The sequence below is a fragment of the Monodelphis domestica genome, chromosome 4 (assembly GCF_027887165.1).
Source record: "Monodelphis domestica isolate mMonDom1 chromosome 4, mMonDom1.pri, whole genome shotgun sequence".
NCBI classification, from domain to species: domain Eukaryota; kingdom Metazoa; phylum Chordata; class Mammalia; order Didelphimorphia; family Didelphidae; genus Monodelphis; species Monodelphis domestica.
Window position 1 is genome coordinate 166,367,438 of NC_077230.1, and position 20,989 is coordinate 166,388,426.

General features: G+C 34.2%; 1 protein-coding gene across 10 annotated transcripts in view; it reads right to left on the reverse strand.

Annotated features, from left to right (window-relative positions):
- The window catches only part of RBMS1 (RNA binding motif single stranded interacting protein 1), a 284,075-nt gene that overhangs the window by 84,154 nt on the left and 178,932 nt on the right, over nt 1-20,989 (reverse strand). For all 10 annotated transcript variants that reach the window (XM_007494251.3, XM_016433662.2, XM_056793945.1 and 7 more), the window contains one exon: nt 2,413-2,471. In XM_007494251.3, coding sequence (XP_007494313.1) covers nt 2,413-2,471 — 59 coding nt within the window. The remainder of the gene's footprint in view (nt 1-2,412; nt 2,472-20,989) is intronic.

Here is a 20,989-nt window from a genome sequence, read left to right on the forward strand (position 1 = left end):
TCAGCTAGAAAGGGGCTGCCATGTGATCACTCTAACCAAGAAACAAGTTTGAAGGACTATGGCTGTTCTCTTCCCTTTACAGTCAGATGTAAAGAAAGTCTTTTAATAAATTTCTTTTGGACTACTAAGTAGTACCTAGGGCAAATGCTGGATAATCTAAAATAATCTTTCATTTGGTGAGACAAATGAAGGAAGTAAAATGGGAGGAATAAATTGATTGTATCTATTTTTAAACTTCTTAAACTTACAAAGAGAACCCTCATTCCAAATGAGATAGTAAATGGTCACAATTTATAGATTCAGTCCACTATTTTACTCTGTTGAGATCTTTTTGTATCTTAATTGTGGGTGTATTTGTTTTTCTAAAATTTTGAGTCATCTATACATTTAATAACCTTTCATCCAAATTATTGATAAAAATGCTGAAAAGAACAAGGTCAAGGAGAGCTCTCTGGGGAAATTCACAAGTAATCTCTACCAAGTGGACTTTGACCCATTAATGATGACTCTTTGGGGGTCTGGCCATTCAACTAATTCCAAGTCTGACTGTACTATTATCTGGTATATATCTCTTCATCTTTTTCATAAATACAGACAACATGAGAGTCTTTAGTAGATGCTTACTTCTGACTGTAATTTGGTTGGTGCCTGGTAGATTATCTGACCTTTGCTTCCACACATAACTTAATTATCTTTAAATATTTAAAACACTGTCTTGTGAAAGAAGATGAATTCTTCCTAGAATTAGGAGGAAAAGGGAGAAATTGAATAGGGGTAAACAAGCTTGAGAAAAGAAAAACTTTCTCAAATAGAAAGCTGTCTATGAGAAGAATGGGCTAACTCAGGATCCAGAAGATTCCTCCTCCCTTCAAATTTTGAAGGACAAGATGAACAACCAAATGGATCTTGGTTGGTAATGGAGAGAAGATAATTCTTGTGGTCTCTACGGTCTTTCTAATTGTGAGATTCTGTGAGATGTGACCAGTGGATCAAATGAGATAATATGATGTTTAATAGGCTTTTGCTACTATAATGTACTGTTTTAGAAATCCAAGCTGCTATGATTACTTTTTAGGTATATAAGTAGGTCCTGAAAGCATGACTGCACTGATAAAAGGGGGTACCCACCACCTTTTCTGCAACTTATAAACTTTGAGGGCTGCCTAACTGACTTGCCCCAAGGTCTTTCTAGTTTCAACATTAGTTTTCTATCCACTATGCAATGTTATCTATTATTTTTTATTAAATAAGTATCTAAAACAAAATGAATTTTAGTAATTAGCTTTGTATGTTATTCCAATATTCCAAAAGTTGGCTCATTCCATCCAAAACTTCCTTAATAAGATATGTGCATTATATATTAACTTGCAGATTTTTTTTTTCAAAGTGCTTCTTTAATTTTAAGCAATTTGAGGAAGAGAGAAATATGACTCAACTCCATTTTAGTATTCAGAAAATGGCAGTCTTCTTAGAAGAGGTCTAATCATGGAGGGGATTTAAATGTCTCTGTTTTTTGACTACTCTAAGCTGTTACTTAGCCCATATCTAAAATGCTGTAGCCTAAAGGAGAACCTTGCTTCTCCTGACTATTCATGTTAACTTTATTCTCATTCATGGGGGCAGAGGTTATTATACTGAAAAGTCAATTGACTCCATTCTTCTCTTTTCCTAGAAATCATGCTCCCTTTTGTCAAATGCCTGGAATAGAAAGCATGAGTGTAAGCTTCTAGGCCCCTCCTCTTTTAGTCTTCCACTTAAATCACTCAAGAAACTAGATGAGATCATCCTAATTATACTGAATACTGAAGGTCAGTGCACTAAATTAATGCATCAGGGTATTTCAAAGAAGTTTATGACCTCCCCCTTCCCTATTATAATTTGGTCATTGAAAATGATTCTCCTCTCCTTACTTCCAATATATTCAACAGACATACAGCAAAGAACAATTGGGAGTACTGAAACATGTAATTAAGTACAGCTTAAAACTACTCTGTTCTAATTAATAGAGCCAATTTGCACAATATGTAATCTTTTCAGTTTCTTAGTATGGCAGAATGGTCTTCAGTAAGCAGCTTTAATCTTCTCAAGCACAGAAAAAAAAAAGCTGTTTTCTAACTCTATTTTCCTTTTAAAAGCAGGGGCTAAATGCCAACCAGTGCTTGGCATGTTAACTTCACTGGAGTCAAATCTGAAGTTCTGGCAAAGGGCTTACTGCTGTTGGGCAACCAGCCAACTCCACTAGGGACAAATGTAACCAATATGCTGCCATTGTGCAAGAGAGAAACTTGGAAATAAATAAGAATGGGGTCTCCTCCCACTAGAAGTGGTTTTTAAATTAAATCTCAATTTCAAATCCTATCGTTTCAATTATGGCTCTGGTTGAAAAAAAAAAAAACACCAGTGGAATCATACCTTTGCATTTATTGGTTGTTTTATCCAAAATTGCCTTTGTGGAGACGATTTTTCCATATCTGAAACAACAACAAAAAAGAGACAAAGTCAAAGTTATGTTCATAGAACTCTTTAAAAACTCTTGGAGGCAGATAGGTAGCTCAGTGGAAGGACAGCCAAGCCTAGAGATGGGAGGACCTGGGTTTAAATCTGACCTCATATACTTCCTAGCTATATGACCCTGAGCAAATCACTTAACCTCCACTGCCTAGCCCTTACTGCTCTTCTCCCTTAGAACCAATACACAGTATTGGTTATAAAATGGAAGAGAAGGGCTATTTTAAAAAAAATCTCACTGAGCAAGTCCTATCATTGGGACACAAACATATTTATTTTACAAAGTTTGATGCAAAATGAGTTTTTCTTAGGGGTAGAATGTGAGTATTTAAAATCAAAATTGAAGTGTGCCTTATACTCTTTGTTGCTAGGGAAGGAGGCGGAGGCTGATAGATATGTTTGAGTTCGGGAGTTCTGAGATGTAATAGGGCTAAATCTCATCAAGTGTCTTGTCTGGCATTAATATAATGAGACTCCAGAAATAGGGGACCATTAGGCTACTTAAAGAGGAGTAAACCAGTTCAGACATGGAGAAGGTCAAAGCTTTAGTTCTGATCAGGGCCTATATTTCTAACCTGGGTCATATGGGGTGACACAGTTTCAAAAGAAAATAAAGCAGAGCTAAAACAAACTAAAATATGTTGGTGTCAAACTTGAATCTCCAGTTTCTATTCTGAAGGTTAGCTTTGAAAGAAGTGATGCTTTACCTGTCAACTTTAGACAATAACATGACATTTACAGAGAATAGAAACCTTTTAAAATATTTTGTTTTAATAATGTTGTCAAATTATACAGCCACATCTGAAGACAGAGCTCTACAATTGTCTAGGGAACCGAAAACACTCTGTATATCCATTATGAAAAGGTAACCCCTAAAATATATTAATTTCCCTGCTCCAGCAGCTCATGAGGACAATGTATAGTTAAAGGTGTGGAAGAAATACAGATAGAGATTAAATCATCTATTTTTTTTTAATGTCTCATATGCAGACAAGACTCAAATACTCCTAGACACTTACATAAAGTCTGGTTTTCTCATACAAACCCACAGCAAAACATTTGAAAAAGATCCTTCACACATATAGGACAAGAAGAATGGGTAGAAGAATGTGTTACAAATTCTTAATGTAATCAATAATGCAAATAGACCAGTAGGGAAATCATTCACTTTCTCAATTCAATGGAAAGTGTTCAAATTCCTCAGTGTGCCATTTAAAAAACAAACTAGTTTTTAAAAAGATGAAATTAAAGAATTAAATTTTAACATATAAAGTCTAATTCAATTACTTTAAAGGACAAAGATTCTAATCTAAAGAATATCTCTGTGAGATCTTTACAGACTGATGAAGTTCAGACATTAAAAGAGCAAAGATTAGAAAAATTTAGGGGTGGACATCAGTAAATTCAACTTCATTCTACAGATTAGGAATTAGTATTCATTAAAATTGGAACTTGTCACAAAGGAAATATGGAGAAACTTTAGTATCTTTGTCAAGTTCTTAAATAAAAACACATTCAAAGATATATATTTGACATTTTTTTAAAGGTTTTTCAAGTTTGATAAACTGGTGTGACTCAATTCCAGGTAAATGACTGATGTAGAAAAAAAGCATTAGATTTAGAATATAGAAGAGATTTGGACTCAAAACTAACTCTAATTGAATAATCTTTAGAGGCAGGGTGATTCACTTGGCCTTTGTGGCCAAGTAAAATGAAGAAAATAATAATTGAACATTATAACCTACCTCAAAGGGGTTATGAGGATCAAATAAGACAGCCACCAAAGATTCTATAAATGTGTCATGATTATTTGTTTCTCTGGACCTCATTAGCAGTAGGGATAAGAGTGAGAAGAGGGGAATCATATGATTTCTAAAGTCCCTTTAGTTCTACTTTCCAATTTGTTCAAGCTAAACATCTTACATCACCCCTTTAAAATTGTGTTCTTATGATTTATTTTGAGATCTGAGGAAAAGGAGGTTGTAAAAAATAGACTCGAATACAGGACTACAATCCCCACAAGCCTTTGCTCCACTTCCCCAAAATGCTTTGTAATCTCACGGGAATTCTGAGGTGAGCGAGATCAAAAAGGTATTTAAGCTGATTGAAAGGCTTTTGAGGGTCTCTTGGCTGTTGGACTTCCGTTTTGGGGCAGGCGTGGCTTATTTTCATAATGTAGGTGAGGTTGTGTCTAGGCCACTCTATGGCCTGGACAAATGTTTCTTATCCTGTATTTTCTTTAATCCTTAATCTTAAATAAGCCTCTAAAAAATATAATACTCCTTTCAGAGAGAAACTAATTTCTACCTGCCTCGGTCTCCCCAGTCTCCCCTAAATTTTAATCTTTACAAGGTGCTTCACCATTCTGACTGATGAAGGGCATTCAATAACTTTATTTTTATAAATTTTAAAGAGAATGCATGAATGAATGAAAAATAAAAATAAAATTTTCACTAAGAAATGGTTGCTTTGATTTAACAGGTTCTTTCCTCTCCCTTCCCCTATTTTATTTCTATTTTGTCATATAATCATGATTAGTGTCTAGGCATAGAAATGAAATTAATATGAGAATTAGATGACAATTCAAGAAGTAATGGTACTCCCTCCACCCACAAATTCCCTGGGGAAATTTCTTGAATTAAAAAAACATTGACATATACATCACTATGCAAAAAATAATTTAAAATAATCAAAAATAAAATGAAAAGTTACTTTAAACATTCATCACCGAATACCACCAAATTTCAAGTCAAGTTTTCATAACAATTATTCAGATTGTAAATATTTATGTACTACTTGGAAGCCAATACAACTGTACTGGCTATATCACTCATCTGGTTTGGTCCATGCTTCACTCCTAAGCCAGATAAACTTCCTGTAGGAAATAGGGAAAGAGCATAATTCTCTGACAACAAGCATTAATTAAGGATCTATTATGTGCCAGAACATACACTGTTCACTGATTTGAATGACTAAGCCAAAGCAGGCAAACACCAATATTTCAATAACCCAGTCTTAGATTATTTTGGTTATTCCAGAATATCTGTCCACATCATCAGAAAATGCTTGTTAGGAAAGGATCTCATAAGCCATCTGCTTTAATTCCCATCTATGACAACTGAAAAGTGATCATTTGGCTTCTATTGAAGACTTCTTGGAAACAGTTTGTAATAGCCAGTTCAAATGCAAAAATACACAGAATGATACTCATTGATTATAACACAAGTATTACACAAACTCAAAATGAATTTAACTAAAACTTAGTCCTCTTATAATCGGATCCTTTGTGTGAATTCTTATCCGATTTATATAATGGAATGCTAGTTAAACCAGTTTGACTTGATTCAGATGCTGAGAGTAAGAAATAATAAATGTGAATGAAGAGTGGTATTTACTCTGTGTTTAAAAATGAAGGGGAAAATGTTGTCTGTTTTCAAAAATATCTTTACTATTTACTTTTTTTACTCACAGAGGAAAAACTTAGTTTTTTAAATTCACAGAGTAAAAACTATAAAGGTAATACTATCTGGTTTCGCATGTATATAAGCTATGGTTCCATTCTGTAACAGGATTGTGGATACAGGATGGAGAAATGATTCTTTTTAATTCATATGGAGAATGTTTTGCCTCCAAACAAAAGAATAAGAGAGAAATAGCTGTAAGTAATCTACCTATGTTCCATATTTTTCTTTTCTAAAAACTCTTTTTTTAATGTGCTCCATTATGTGCCATTTTATAGGGTTGTGTGCATGTATACACACAGGCCTCCCATACACCCCCCCCATACCCTACAGGCATAAAACATCAAATTCACTATTTACATTTTATTTAGCAGTTTAAAACAATAAAACAAAGACATAAAGAAGTATTTATGATGTATCAGTTATATGAAAGCTTGCATTCTGAGTCAAAACTAACTATTCCTGCAACAGCAGACATCTCAATTCTGGAAACACAATTCTACCATTCAATTCTCTCAAGGTACCAATTAAAGTCATTTCTCGAAAATTTCTCCAGGTTTCTTTGAATATAAGGATTAAACTCTTCTCTTAGGAAATAAGTTCTTATGGTATTTTTTTCTCTGACCTCTCATCAGCCATCACAGTTAATAGTCCATTCAGAAAACAAGTAAAACTCCAAGTTCCCTTTGAGAATGATAGTAACAGTATCTATAATATCTGTGACTCAAGGAGATGTTTTATACCTACAAGACAAAAAGAAAAGTCACTGTCCTCTACAAACTTGCATTCAGTCCCCAATTAAATCAACTGGCCCATTGATCTTTCCTTGTTTCTGAGTCTTGTTGATTATCCCCCTACTTTGTGAGAGTACTTCATAGCTTTTCTTCCATGGTAGTGTAGTATATCTTGGTTCGCACACTTCATCAGTAAGTTCTGGGATCCTGGGGCCCCATCTCTTCTCAGAATGGAGGGCGGAGACCTCTCTTCCCAGAATCTCTATTTAAGGAGGGAACCCATATCAGCTATCTCTTCATTTTCTACCTGGCTATACTTTTGCCCCTTCCTCTATCCCTTTGCTTTTTTTTTTTGCTTCCTTTTATGTTCCTTCCCTCATTCAATTGTTCAAATCTGGACTCAGATACTTCCTAGTTGTGTGATCCTGGGCAAATCAATCCTGTTTGCCTCAGATTTCTCATCTATAAAATGAGCTGGAGAAGAAAATGGCAAACCGTGCCAGTTATCTTTTCTAAGAAAATCCCAAATGGGGTCACAAAGACTCAGACTGAACTGGAAAATAACTAAATAACAATAATGTTTAAAAAACCAAACAAATAGCACTTGAATGGATCAAATTTTCCTGTAACAAAGTAAAACTTTCTGACTTAGGAGGCCTTCCACAACCTAATCTTATCCTAACAATCCAATCTAATTGCCCCATGTTTCCCAAAAGACATCTTATTCTCTAGACTTTCTAATGTCACATAAATAGATCACATTTAGTAACATAATCTCCTTTCTCCTTCTCCTATCTATGTATGCTATTTGTTTTTAAGGTTGACCTTAAGTCCTACTTTCTTCCAATTCTTCCCTAACTGCCCTATTCTCATTTGCAGGATTAGGAGAGAGTGTAGAATTTGGAGTCAGAGGACCTGTGTTCAAAACCAGATTTTGCTACAGTAGTCTATAAGACCTCCAGCAAACAACTACCTATATGGGCCTTAGATGAATGGGTTGGATTAGATAACTTCTTTGGTCCCTTCTAGTTCTATATAAATGACACTGAGCTAAGTCTAACTGATATAATAAATACTTTGGTTATATAGTAACCATCTTTATCCTAAAAAGAGCATTAAAGTTGCCATTAATTTAGGAGCGCACTTCTAGGCACTTCTTATTTTCAATTTCCTATATGCTTTTTGTTTGCAACATTTAAAATATTAAGTTACTCAATTAACTCCCTCTTTTCTGGACCCTCCTCCCAGTAGAGAAGGCATCAATTGACAAAAAGATATGTATATGTAAAATTATGTCATTTCTATTTATCAGCTTTTTCTTTAGAGACAGACATGTATGTGTTTTTTTCAAACAATATTGCTGTTGCTATATGAATGTAAGGTTCACTCTTTATAATTTCTTTTAGGTCTTTCCATGGTTTTCCAAAATCAACCTGCTCATCAATTTTTACAGCATAGTAGTATTCCATAACAATCATCTACTACAACTTGTTTAGTCATTACCCAATTGAAGGGCATCTCTTCAATTTCCACTTCTTTGCCACCACAAAGAAAGCTACTCTAAATATTTTAGAATATATAGGTTCTTTTCCTTTTTTCCTTGGATGCTTTGGGAAAAATCTTATATGTTTTTTAAAAGCAGTGTGATACAGAATAAATAATACTATCTTGAGTCAGATGATATGGGTTTAAATCCTGCTTCTTGTGTGGTTGAGCTATACTTCAACTATTTGGATCTTAGTTTCTTCACTTAGAAGAGAACAAGATTGGACTAGATGTTCTCTGTGATCCCTTCTACTTCAGATTAGTAACTATAAAGACATTCCTGACTCTGATATCCTACTTATTGGTGTTTTGAGGCAAACAAAGGAAAAGAAAAATACATTTCATCTTGTTATCTTTCTTTTATAATTCTTGGGAGGTAGAATGATATGGAAGAAAAGTCAGGAGACCCAAGTTATATAGTCCTGTTGTCTATTAACTGGCTGTGTGACTTGGGCAAATCACCTAACAGATTTGAGCCTAAATTTTTATATCTTTAAAATGAGGCTGATAAAATCTGTCCTGTCTACTTAATAATACCATACTATAACCCTCTCTCCCCTTTCATAAATACTCAGATTCCCCCAGAGTATATATTTTTTTCTTAATAAGCTGGGAAAGGAGGATATAGGGAGAATTGGGTTAAACCTACTTGAAAGATTATATAGTACAAAAACACAAACCTAAAATTTGTCATAAATATGAAATAGTGAGATGATTTCCTAGTCTACTTCTAATAGTGTAGTTTAGTGGGGAAAATGCCAATTACAGAGTCAAAAGACCTGGCTTCAAATTCTCCCTCTGATACTTAATAACTAGATGACCTCAGAGAAGTCATGAACACTCTGGACCTCATATTCTTATCTGTAAAATGATGGGATTGGCCTAGGTGGTCTTTAAAGTCCCTCACTGTTCTAGACTTACAATCTTATGAAACACATCTCCATCTTTTAAGTAGAGAGAATGTTTTGTGACTACAGGTATAGAAAATTACATTCTTGGTCACAGAGTCACTAAGTAGATAGTTTTGCTTCACTATTTTTCTTTGTTACAAAGAGGGGCTTTTGAGGAAGGGAGAAAAGCAGCAGCTAGGTTATAAATTAGTTGTTCAATCTATTAAATACACAAATATGAAAGAGACAGAGAAGTTGTGTTTCACAATATTTAAAATATGGCCCCAATTGTCTTACTGAACATTACATATACCCATGAGGTACCTACTACATTTTGTAGGGAAGAAATAAGTTTTTTTAAATTTATTTAATGAAAAAGAAGCAAGTATATAGATATATATTTTTCCATTAACTTGTTTAGATTTTAGTATTTAAAAGGGACAAATACCTTAGCATCTACAAAGACACCAGGTTTCTATTCTTCTCACCAATATTATTTGTAACCAAGGCTGAATACACTGAAATCGGCACTATCTACTTTTTAAAAAAGTGATGTCTGATAGTATTCAGGAATTTGTATTTTAAGAAGTAAACTATCAATAGAGGCACACATATAAGATAATAATCATATAATGTCCAAGAACAAAGAAGTAGAATGAGACAAAATAAAATCTGGGGCATCCACCAACTTTTATTCAGCTATGGTAACATCTCAGTTCACAGTCCCAGTAGTCCAAATTGCAAATCTACATTTCTATCTGGCTAGTAGCTTATCCAAAATGAGTTTCTGAAAATGAGAATAAAGATTTATTATAGTTGTGGGCTGTGATTGATCTAAAGTTCAAAAGAAAACTACAGGCAACAACTTTCTCTGAAGTCTCCTGCCCAAATGAACAAACATTTTCCTTAATAATTTTAATGGAAAGCTTCTCTCTCTCTTTTGTGGGTATTCTACATTTGTATAAATGTCTCTCTCTTACACAATTCAACAAACAACTATCAAGGGTCTCCTGGAAGATTAACATATGGTTTTTTTAGTATTTGTTGTGTTTACTAAGATTTATATCATTGCCCCAATCAGAAAAACTAAATTAAGTTGTAGTTTACTTGTGTGTAGCTATTTTCTTTTTTCCCCTCCCTGTGGGATAGTGACCTAGCACAAAAGCAAAACTTTCTAAAATCTTTTTTTAATAGTTCCACAAGAGGATATGGAAAGCTAGGGAAAGTTCATGAATATCATGAACTAATTTCACTAATTGTGACATAAGGTTTGGTGAAGGAAATATATAGCAATAACAAAAATACAAGAGGGAGATTTGTGGCATATTTATGTAAATTCATTATTCATGTAATTATTCATATATGCCCCTTATCACTATATACATAGCATGTATTTAGCAAAGTTTGCTACATCCTTTTAGGTTTATGGTATTGTAAGCTATAGTTTTTAACATTCTTTGTTTTCCTTTCAGTTCTGAACTTCCTCTAAGAAACTTCCACTGAATACTCCCTCCAGTAAATTATCTTTTATTCCCTAAATCCTCATAATACTCTGTGTGGACTTTTTTCTTTGCACTATGGTGAGGACCCTAATTTGTATCAGTCATTTGTCTTTTGGTCTTATTATTTGCCTTATCTTCTCTACCAAGGAAGTAAAGTGGGGCCTGGACTGTACTCCTAATGCCTAGGCACATCATTATGCATAAAATAGGTGCTTACTAGTTTAATACCATAAATAACTTTTGAACTGAATGGCACATACACATATATGCATTTAAAGATATATGTATATAATAGCTAGCAAACTGAAGCACTTTGAGCTTTGCAAAACATTCTACAAATACCTCATTTCACCTTCCCTCCTACTGGGAGATAGGTGCTATTATTATCCCCATTTTACAGATGAGGGAATTGGGGCAATCATCTAACCGCTGTCTGTCTCAAATTCCTAATCTATATAATTTACTGCTTTATTTCAGCAGTGTTCCTGTCCCTATACTAAATATTTTTGATATATGTGAGGAATGGGATGGGTTAAAAAGTTACATCACTTTGAATAAAGGTAACTAAGCCAAAAGATATTAAATGAGAAAAATACATGGAGTTGAGGATAAAAGAATCGTTTTTAAAAGATGGGTATTATTGAGGAAGGAATATCAAATCAATACATCCATCAATGATAGTATGATACAGTGGGAAAAATGTTGGAATTGAAGTCAGGAGAGATCAGCACTTGAACTTTCACCTCTGACAATTACAATCTGTGTAATCCTGGACAAGTCTCTGTGTTTCAGTTTACTTATTTGTAAAAAAGGTATGATGACATCTACTTCAGGGATGTAGTGGGGATCAAATAAGATAGAGTAGATAACATGCTTCGTAAATCTTAAGTTTGTCACAGTTACATTTTAATATGAACTACATATCTAATACTGGGTTGAATCAGAAACAAAGTAATAAAATGCAGTTACTTGCTATTATATTATAGTATCCAGCTTACAGAATTTCTGTGAAGTTCAAATGATATGATACATATCAACACTTTAAAGCCCAAATAAATGTTGGTTATTATTATAGAATAAAAGGCAGGTAGGTGGCACAGTGGATAGATCAGGCCTGGAGTCAGGCATTTCCCCGAGTTCAAATCCAGTCTCAGATACTTCCTAACTGTATGACCCTGTGCAAGTCATTTAACCCTGTTTGCCTCAGTTTCCTCATATGTAAAATAAGCTGGAAAAGAGAATGGCAAACAGCTCCAATATCTTTGCTAAGAAAACACAAAATCAATACAGAATCAGAGATGACCAAAATGACAACAAAAGGAAGACTAGTATATGACAAAGGCATGGGGATTCAAAAGCACCAGGAGTTGTAAGAAGCAGTTTTACTTGAGTATAAAATCCATATAGGGAGGTCCACTAAGAGACAGAGCTAGAAAGGTAGGATGAGGCTCAATTGTGAAGGAAATTGAATGTCAAGTGAAGAAATTAGACCTTTATGCTGGGTGCCACTGGAAGTTATTTAAGTGAAAGAATTGCTTGATTAAGGCAATGTTTTATGAACATTAATCAGAGGGTTTCTAACACTCAGGACTTTTAGATAGAGTAGCCAAATTTTATTTCTATGTGCTTGCTTTAATCAAGGACTGGAAATAAGATTCTTTAAATTTAAATTGAGTAATGAAAAGAGCCAGGGAATGAACAGAGAGGTTGTCAAGGGCAGAAAGGATTTAAGATGAAGTAAGTACCTCTTTTAACTAATCTTGTATGCCTAACTATGTCAGAGAACAAAATGCTACTTATATTTTCCCCTGTTTTGTATGATGATGGGAGGTATATGGAGAGGTGATGAACAGAGAGGACAGTGAAGGGGAATCAATATAATTTCATTTTCTGCAATGTTAACAAAAGGCTTTTCCATCCCTGCTATCAGAATAGCAGTCTATTTGAGATGACCTACCACCAGCTATGACATCTGCTAAGTCGTCTAGCACTTTAATAGCTTAGTTGCCTTACAATCTGTAGGCTAATTAAAATAAATTATGCAGCTTAGAAGTAAAAATCTTTAGTAATTGGAAACTGCTTTATTTTTTCAAATATTAACTACAATGAATCATAAGGCAAGTGTTTCAAGAGAAAACACATATCAACATCACTAATGTTGACAATTTTAAAATAAGCACTTTGTCAGGATGCATAAAATTGGCAGTTTTAACACAGATTTAAGAACAAATAACCTTTTCTTTCTAAACTTGGAAGCTTCCTTGCTAATTCAAAAAATGTATGACAGAGAGAGAGAGAGAGAGAGACAGAGAGAGAGAGAGAGAGAGAGAGAGAGAGAGAGAGAGAGAGAGAGAGAGAGAAGTGGCTGTTACACTGGCTGATAATAAGACAGCACTCTGCCCATTTATTTCATGTATTACTCTGAACTAAATAATTCATATCAGAATGAACATCAAAAGCTATCTCAATTAAAAATGGCAAACATGCACTTTATGCTATTTCATGCTCCATATGAGAAACTCATAACTCCCCTTCCCTCCCTTCATCCCCCTTTTAAAGGCATCTAGAAAGCTTTGATTTATTGAGCAAACTTGATTTTACATTTTAGTATCACCAGCTTATTGCAATGGGCAATCAAGGGAAAGTAGTTTTACATCATTCTATAGCCTCAGAGAGAGTAGGACACTGAGGGTCATTTACATTATCTTATGGCAATATATTTGCTGTAAGTCACCACAGAGAAGCACTTAGTTATGCTCTCACAGATGGCCATGCCAAAACTAATGCTTAGTATTAATATTCTGGAGAGAAAGAATGCAGAGTGAACCTGAACTCTAGAAGTTTACCGGTAAATCGTGCAACATCAAATATGAAATTAATATCCAGACAAATCATATGTAGATTTTAAGACAATGACAGATTTATTAAGAAGATGAAGTTATTTATGAATATGCTTGCCTTTCTGACTATTCTTATACTCATGTTTACTTAGTGTCATAAAAGCATTTCCTTTCACTTAGAAGTATAGAATTTTAAAGAGTGTCTTCAACAAACCAATCAGAATATGGAACTAAGTTGGAAATAATTTTTGGTTAACTACAGACTATATAATTTTTGCTACTTCCTGTCCAGCACCAAATGAGTGTATAGCTTTAATTTTAATGTTTTCTTTGGTTCACATTTCAGGTAGGGTAAAAATTTATTCAGAAGAATTAGTTTTTTTGTTTTAGGAAAACAAATGGCCTTACCTCATTGTTCTCTCAAATCAAATTTACCAGAAAACAAAAGAAAGTCTAGCTAATCTCAGGTTTAAACATGAAACTAATCATTAGTATCAACATCCTGATGTTTTAGAGAATGCAAAAATTTAATGAAGCAATTTATTAAACTCCAAAGTTAAAAGCTATAAATAACTCCATTCTAAAAATAAGAAAAACTGAAGTTATCTGAAGCTAAAAAATAAGATATGTAGAACTTGTTGAAAACATTTTTATCAGTTCTACTAAGAAAAAAGACAAGTCAATAAGATGTTTTGAAATTCCAATACTAATTATCAAATATAACAAAAAAGTAACTGTGTATGGTTGCTTATATTGATTTACAAATGCAGTCCATCGTATTCATAAAACCATTCCTACTTATAAATTCTGACTTTGCTATAACCTTCAAGACAAAATCCAAGGAATAGATTTAGAAGAGAAACTGCATTTATTTGCCTATCACAGCTGTATGCAAGTTTAGGATGTGAGAAAAGTTTTCATTGTTAAAAACACACTCAGAGAATTGGCACTTTACAAAAAAAATTCCAATCAACATTTCTAAACCTAGGTATTTAGCTCAAAAGCCTTATACACAGATCTCTGGAAAAGGGTTAAATTAAGCCCCAAAAGAGGCTTAATATTTTAGCCATCACACAAAGCTCTACTTACACAGTGCAGCTAAATGTAGAAAATTTTTCTTACGATACCCCAAAAAGGCTCATTAAAAGGACACAGACTAGACTAAAAAATGAGAGAATGTATCTAAAGAAAATGTGGGGTTATTTCCATATAAAACATTGTTATTAAATTAACCTGTAAATTATTTTAATAGTGAGTCTCACACATTTACTAACTATTTTTAACTGCCAATTACACATTGGAACAATAATTAGTGAGCTGAATCCTGCACAATTACAATTACAATCCACAAAGACCCACAAAATGCATTGCACAGAGAACTAATAATGTCTCTTATCTCCACTCAGAGCCATAAGACATGTTCAGTCAGTCGTTATGGATAACAGTGCTTTTCCTCTCATCCTGATACTAGCACTATTTGAATGCTTCAGTAAATTCAAACCACTCCTTAAAGTTACTAAATCAGTCTTGTAAGTAGCTATATGTTCCAGTAAGAAGAGTAAGCTGTAGGGTTAGGAAGGATAATATCTGCTCATTAACCAAGCAGCTTCTAAAAAGTCATGTAGTAGAAAGACCTACAACCTTGTCTTTAAGTCTGTCTAAAAAAAAAATCTAGACTTGCTATTTCAATTTTGTAGGAAAGTCTCAGCAAGGAAGTCCACTTACCAATTACAAATAGGCACCTGCCCTGCCACTTAAAATCAGAATTGTCTGGAGATACTAATGGCTTAGGGTCATGCAGCTAGTAGGTATTAGAACTACAGGACTTCGACTTAAATCTTTCCTGACTCCAAGGTCAGCTTTCTATCTCTTATGCCATGCTGCCTCACAGTTGAGTGGCTGAATGATCCCAGTATGAAACAAGAGAAAGAGAAAGGCATGTTTAAAAACTAAAAAACAAAGATACTTATACATATTTACAGAGTAAAGAAGTGGCTATAATCATCATGCATACATACATGGCTTGAAAGTCTGTGATGTTCTCCTTAGTTTCCTGGGACACCAAGGCTTTAAAGAGCATCCTTGATTCTCAAAAGAGATGCAATACATACTGGATGTGGATTCTACTGCTTCGCAGACTACCTTAACTTTCAAAGTAAAGGTGCCAAATAGAGGGAAAGACATCATACACTTCCTCTCAATTAGATATTAGTTGCTCAGTGGTTCCAACTGAGTTCAACTCTTCATGACCTGGGGAAATTGCAGGTTTCTTCTAGAAAAAAAAGATAGAAGCACTGCCTTCTATCTTGCACTGTACCCCAAATTCTGCCAAACTCATGGTCATTGCTTCTATGACACTATCTAGTAGTCATCTCTTCCTCTGCTGTCCCTTCTCCTTTTGCCTTCCATCTTTTCCAACATCAGTCTTTTCCAGTGAGACCTGTAGTCACTACACCTCTGCTGTGATCATTCCACTGGTTACTGTTAATTCAACAAAGCAGAAATTATATAGCATAATGGGCCCTATGGCACTGGATCTGCACACAAGAGCAACTTCAGCAAAACTCACTCTATGCTTATTTTAATGATAAATGTCCTGAATGTTCTTATTTAAATTATTAATGTCAGGTTAGCCCTACAAAGGTAAATAATATGGGAAAATCCAAAGGACAAAGAGCTACTCACATTCTAAATACTCCTCCTGGGCATTATGCCTACAGTTTGGGTAACTGTCCCTAAAGGAGTGATAGTAACTTTTTAATAATTTCCTAGGTCTTTCCGGGGGGATGGATAACTAATTATATAACTAGCATATAAACCCAGCATTTATATAGTACTCTAACGTTTGTACCTTCCCTATATCCTCTCATTTGAGCCTCATGACAGCTGTGGAAGAGCTACTATTATTTCCAATTAGTAGATGAGGAAAACTAAGGCTTAGAGAGGTTAATTGACATGTCCAGCATCACTCAGTGAGCACTGGATGAAGAATTTACACTCAGGTCTTCCTGACTTCAAAACGAATACTCTAGAATTTGTGCTAACAATCTTAATAGTTGGGATTTAACATGATACCAAAACTCCAGTGTTTTATTTTTACAATTATTTTTTAAATGCCGAAAACAACAACAATATTGACCATTGTTTGCTTTTTAATAAGCAACACTGTATCCAATTAAACTAAGGTTAATACAAATGCGAAATCTAGGTACAAATTAAGAATCCTTGTTATTACTGAACAATTATAAGTTCTTTTAAACATCTGCTTTTCTTTCTACTTGAAGGAATGACATTGCCTCCCTCTGGGATTTTTTAAAATTACATCTATCTATCTATCTATCTATCTATCTATCTATCTATCTATCTATCTATCTATCTATCTATCTATCTATCTATCTATCTATCTATCTATCTATATGCATGCTTATTTGGGCTAATTCCAGAGTCAATATGTTTATTACTTAGCACTTTCCATTACCCTTTTAAAATGTTGTTCCAAATCCCTGCATTTTTTTTCTTTCCTGGTAGCTCTGAATTCCCATCTTGAAATGGGAGTACATAACATTCCTTTGTCTGAACATCACTTAAATTATTTTCATTGATCTTTTTGTCTTTATAACTCCTTCATTTCCTTCCAACTATATCCAATGTCTCCTTTCCCTTAACCAGAGAGCTATTCTAGGTAACAAAGGGGAAAAATAATAAAAGAAAAACAGCTCAGCAAAATTATCCATCCCAATCAAGCTAATAATACGTTCAATGTTCTATATCCATACTACTCTGAAGAGAGAATTGTATTTTTTCATCTCTTCCTCAGGATTATACTTGGTCATTATACATATAACATAACACTTTCTTTATAATTTTAATTTACATTACTATAGTAATTTATATGCTTTCCTACTCTTATTATTTATCATCATTTCATATGCCTAGCAATACTTCTCTGTAATTTTCATGTTCCTTGCTTCTTATGGCACTCTAATATTTTGCTACATTAATGTATGACAATTTGCTTAGCTACTCCCTAAATAACTGCTATAATTTTATTTCCAGTTTTTCATATAAACAAAAGTAATAGCTAAATCACTTCAAAACACTCTCCAAATGACACATGTTATATTCAAAGCCTATCCTGACCTTTCACAATTATTAATACTCCTCCAATCTGCCGTGTTCTTTTGTATACATTTTGAATATACTTACATGCACATTGGCTGTTTTATCTGTGAATCTTAAAAAACTACTCAGACTATACCTTAGAAGATTTGGTTTAGTTATTCCCTTGTTGTAACAATGGAGATACTTGGTCTAACAAGAATCAGGAATGTACTGGGAACTTTTAAAATTATTCCACCCTATTCAGACAGTGCCTTAGGAGAAGATAAAGTTGTAAACTCCTGATTGAACAATGAAAGTCCCTAACTCATACCTGATAGTAAAGCTAGAACCTTAAGATAGGTCTATTTTTAGATCTAATACAAAAAGGTGTTAAATACCTGTAAAAGTTAAATTAGTAGCTAAAAAGGTCAAGTAACTCACAAAAGGCAAGCTTAACAAAGAGGTGTGAAGTACTCAGAAGATAAAATCTAACCAGAGAAGGTGAGAACCAAAGAAGGTGAGAACTAAGAATGGGCAGTCCTGGAAAAAGTGTCTCCTGTGATTGGTAGATGTGTAAATTTAGGGGAGGTGACCTAAGAGAAAATTTCTTTAAAAGTAAGGGGTAAAAAGTCAGGAGGGAATTGAGTTCAGAGTTTGGAATTGAGTTAGATTCTGAACTCAGTTCAGGAGATTCAGTGAAGGACTGGAGCTTGCTTGGAGACGGTCTTGTGGTGAGTGATAAGACTGACTCCCTTTCATTTAGGCTCAGGGAGGCCACTTTGGCCAAGGCCTTTAACTATTTCTTGGCTCAGCCTGAGCCAGAGCAGTTTAGATTATCTCTCTCTCTCTCTCTCTCTCTCTCTCTCTCTCTCTCTCTCTCTCTCTCTCTCTCTCTCTCTCTCTCTCTCTCTCTCTCCTTTTCCTTTCCCTCTCTCTTCTCTCTTTTCCTCTCTCTTCTCTCTCTTCCCTCCTCTCTCTTCCTTAATTCCTTCTCTCTATATTAATTAAAATCTCCATAAATTCCCAGCTGACTTGGGTATTTTCATATTTGGGAATTTCCCATGGCCATCACTTATTTAGATTTTAAGTCAAAACACTAAAAATTATCCTTACACTTTTGGCGTTTACATATCTCCTATTCTAATGCAAGCTCCTAGAAGACGGGCATTATCATTTTTATCACAAGAGCTTACTTTAGCACAGTGTGTGGCATGTAGCAATTTCTTAAAAATGCCTTTTGATTATTTACTAATTCACCTATATACTCCCTCCCAGCTGGTAAAGGATCTTTCTCTTTTACAAGATGGTTTCATAAATCAATCAACAAACATTAAGCTCTAACTGCATGCCAGGGATTTAAGAGTCAGAATCCTCTTCTTGCCTTTTAAATGTTACCAACCAAAACAAACTATATTTCAGGCAAATTTATACTTGTTTCTTTACATTCAGCAAATCCTGAAGGTCTGAGAACCTGAATGAGTCCCAAGAGACTTATAGGAGTGTCTCTTCCTATATCTTGTTGATTCTGCTAATTCATCAACAGAAAGCTGGAGGAAAAATCACTAGACCAGGAGTTGGCAACTTAAAGCACATGTAATGAAAAGAGCATACAAGGTCTGCCACTGTGACAACACCTCTGTCTCTGCTGCTTGTGAGTACAGGCACCTGTGATTCCCCTAACCTCTTAAGAGTTGGCAGGGCATTCTGGATAATGTGGTCAATGACACATACCCGAAAGAGAATAAAGGTTGCCAAATTGGCAATTCACTTTTGAAAAGTTGCCAATTCCTGTACTAGACTTAATAAAAAAATCACAGAATGTTAACACTTTCAAAAAATAATCTCTCAAATAGTAAGAACTGTCTTCTGATTTAGTAGAAAGGAGGCAGCAAGAAACCAGAGCAAGAAATTAGGGGCATGAATTCAATAATGTGATCCTATCTCAAAACAATCACACTGAGTGACTATCCCTTATAGAGTATGACCACTAAATAAAGTTCAGTTCCATTCTAAAGGAACCAGAGATTAACTTGATTAGGAAAGGGCAAATAAGTAACATAGCATGCTGGATTTCCCATCTGGAAAAATCAAATTCAAATATGGTGTTAAATACTTCCTAGTCATGTGACCCTGGACAAGTAATTTGATCATTGTCTGCCTCAGTTTTCTCTTCTGCAAAAGGATAATAATTGAATCTCAGGGTTGTTGTGAGGATAAAATGATATTTGTATTGCAAACCTCAAAGCACTATATAATTTTTTTTAGGGAAAGGAATTTAAGTGAATAATTATAAATTATCATTTAATTGCTTATTAATTTACCAAGCTATTTGATCACTTCACAGTTATTCAGGAAGGTAAGGATCTCAGAAATAGCCCATTCCTATTTAACTCTTGGGATAGCATTCTGGCCATGAGAAATCTTGGAAACAAGAAATTCTTGTACCTATTACCAAGGACATTTTAAAGTGTCTACTCTTTGATTCAGTAATCCTATTCAATGATCCTCTCCCTATTTTACCACAACCATAGTATTAAGAATACAAATCTATGGGGTAGCTAAGCAAATCTAGCTTTAGATACTTTCCAACTATGTAACCCTGGGCAAGTGACTTAACCTCAATAGCCTATCTTGTGCCATTCTTCTGTCTTGGAATTCATACTAAGACAGAAGGTAAGAGCTTTAAAAAAAAAAAAAGAATACAAAGATGATTATAAATAGGTAATTATTTTTCATTTGAAAAAATTTTCTTCCTTTTTCACCTATCTTCGTTATCATCCAGGTTATCATAAAGCAGGATTCTCTTGCTAAGGGATGAAAAACATTCAGGACATCACAAAAGAAGTCTTGAGGAAGCCTGGTCTGTTGGAAAAGAGGGAATGTTTTGGATCTCCTTCTCTGTGGACTACAGACAAGTCACAGCCTTTTCAAGACTGTTTCCATATCCAATGGGGATAATACTACTTCATATTTTGTTATAAGGACTATACTCAGCATAGATTAATCATTCTTCAAACAATATTTCTGTTGCTGCATATAATGTTCTCTTGGTTCTGCTCATTTAAATCTTCTTAATATTATGTAGGTCCTTCCATGTTTTTCCAAAATTAACCTGCTAGTTTTTTTTCCCCTTATGGAACAGTAGTATTCCATTACAATCATATGCTATGACTTGTTTATTAGCTTTAGGCATTCCCAAAATGAGGTATCTTCAATTTCCAGTTACTTGCCACTGCAAAGAAAGAGCTGCTATAAATATTTTAGAACATATAGGTTCTTTTCCTTTTTCCTTGATCATCTTAGGTAATAAACCTAATAGTGGTGTTGCTGGATCAAAAGATTTATAGATATAGATATAGATAGATAGTTTTATAGTTTTTTTAGCATAATTCAGATTGCTCTTGAAAA